This window comes from Vittaforma corneae (genome assembly GCF_000231115.1).
Source record: "Vittaforma corneae ATCC 50505 unplaced genomic scaffold supercont1.89, whole genome shotgun sequence".
In the NCBI taxonomy this organism is placed as follows: domain Eukaryota; kingdom Fungi; phylum Microsporidia; family Nosematidae; genus Vittaforma; species Vittaforma corneae.
Window position 1 is genome coordinate 1 of NW_006889922.1, and position 1,079 is coordinate 1,079.

At 39.1% G+C, this 1,079-nt stretch overlaps 1 protein-coding gene across 1 annotated transcript; it reads left to right on the forward strand.

Annotated features, from left to right (window-relative positions):
- VICG_02167 (uncharacterized protein) lies at nucleotides 1–612 on the forward strand (the record flags this gene model as incomplete). Its single annotated transcript, XM_007605550.1, has 1 exon — nucleotides 1–612. A coding segment is annotated over one exon (612 nt), but the record flags the coding sequence as incomplete, so codon positions are not given.
- Between the last annotated feature and the right edge of the window lie 467 nt (nucleotides 613–1,079).

Sequence of the window (1,079 nt, forward strand, 5' to 3'; positions counted from 1 at the left end):
TGCAGCAATTATTCTAGTGACTATGACAGCTATAAAAATGACTATTACAGTGACAGAAATAGAAGAGCAGAGAATGGAGAGCTGCAGCATCCAAGGAAAGATACTTACAACTCGCATGGCTACTCAAGATACCTTGATAGAGATGTGGATGATTGGAATGACCATAGCTACCCACGCAGCATCTCCTATTTTAACAGTCACGAAAGGATGTCTGAGTTCGACTATATTTCAAGGACAGACCAATATAAAAAGCGGTTTAGAAGCGAATCAAGAGGATACTACAGTTCAAGTGACCAAGCATATTCCAGATATAATAAGGGGAGGCATGCGCCAGCCGATCCAAGCAATACCATAGGAATATTTGGATTCAGCCACTACACGACGGAAGAGGATGTGAGAAAGCTTTTAAAGGACAAAATACCGCATATTGAAGGATATAACTGCAAAGTGATCATAGATGAGAGGACAGGGTTTTGTAGGGGATTCTGCTTTGTTGATTTCAAGTGTTTGGAAGATGCAGTAAATGCCAGGGATATTTTGAATTTTGATAGTTTTCGGGGGCTGGACCTTAAGTGTGATTTTAGCTACAAGCAGAGAGCAGTAGTTCAATGAACTACAAATGCGTAGATATTAGTGTGTGGCAGTATTAGATGGATGCAGAACCATTGCTCCACAATAGAGTTTTTGCAGCAAGCCAAATCTTCGTTACAGCGCTGTTGAGTGATTTGAAAATTTTTGCACACCAACCATCACACATTTATAAACTCAGTAGTACTGTTTAAGATAGGATATGCTTTATTGAACAACAAAACTACATCAGATATGAACAGTTTTGAGCTTTATAACAGGCAAATCGAAGATTGCATCGTTAAAATACCATTTCAGCTTTCTAATTTAATTTACCTAGAAAAAGCTAGATTGGAATGTATTGCTCAGACCATTCAAGCATGGCAATTTGCAGACGAAGTCCATGAGTATCAAATTTTCATTCTTTTAAACTCGCTGCCTGGCATGCTGTGGACTCGCTTGACAAATTCGAGGAATAGAGCAGCATCATCCTTTAGAGGATCATCTTTGTG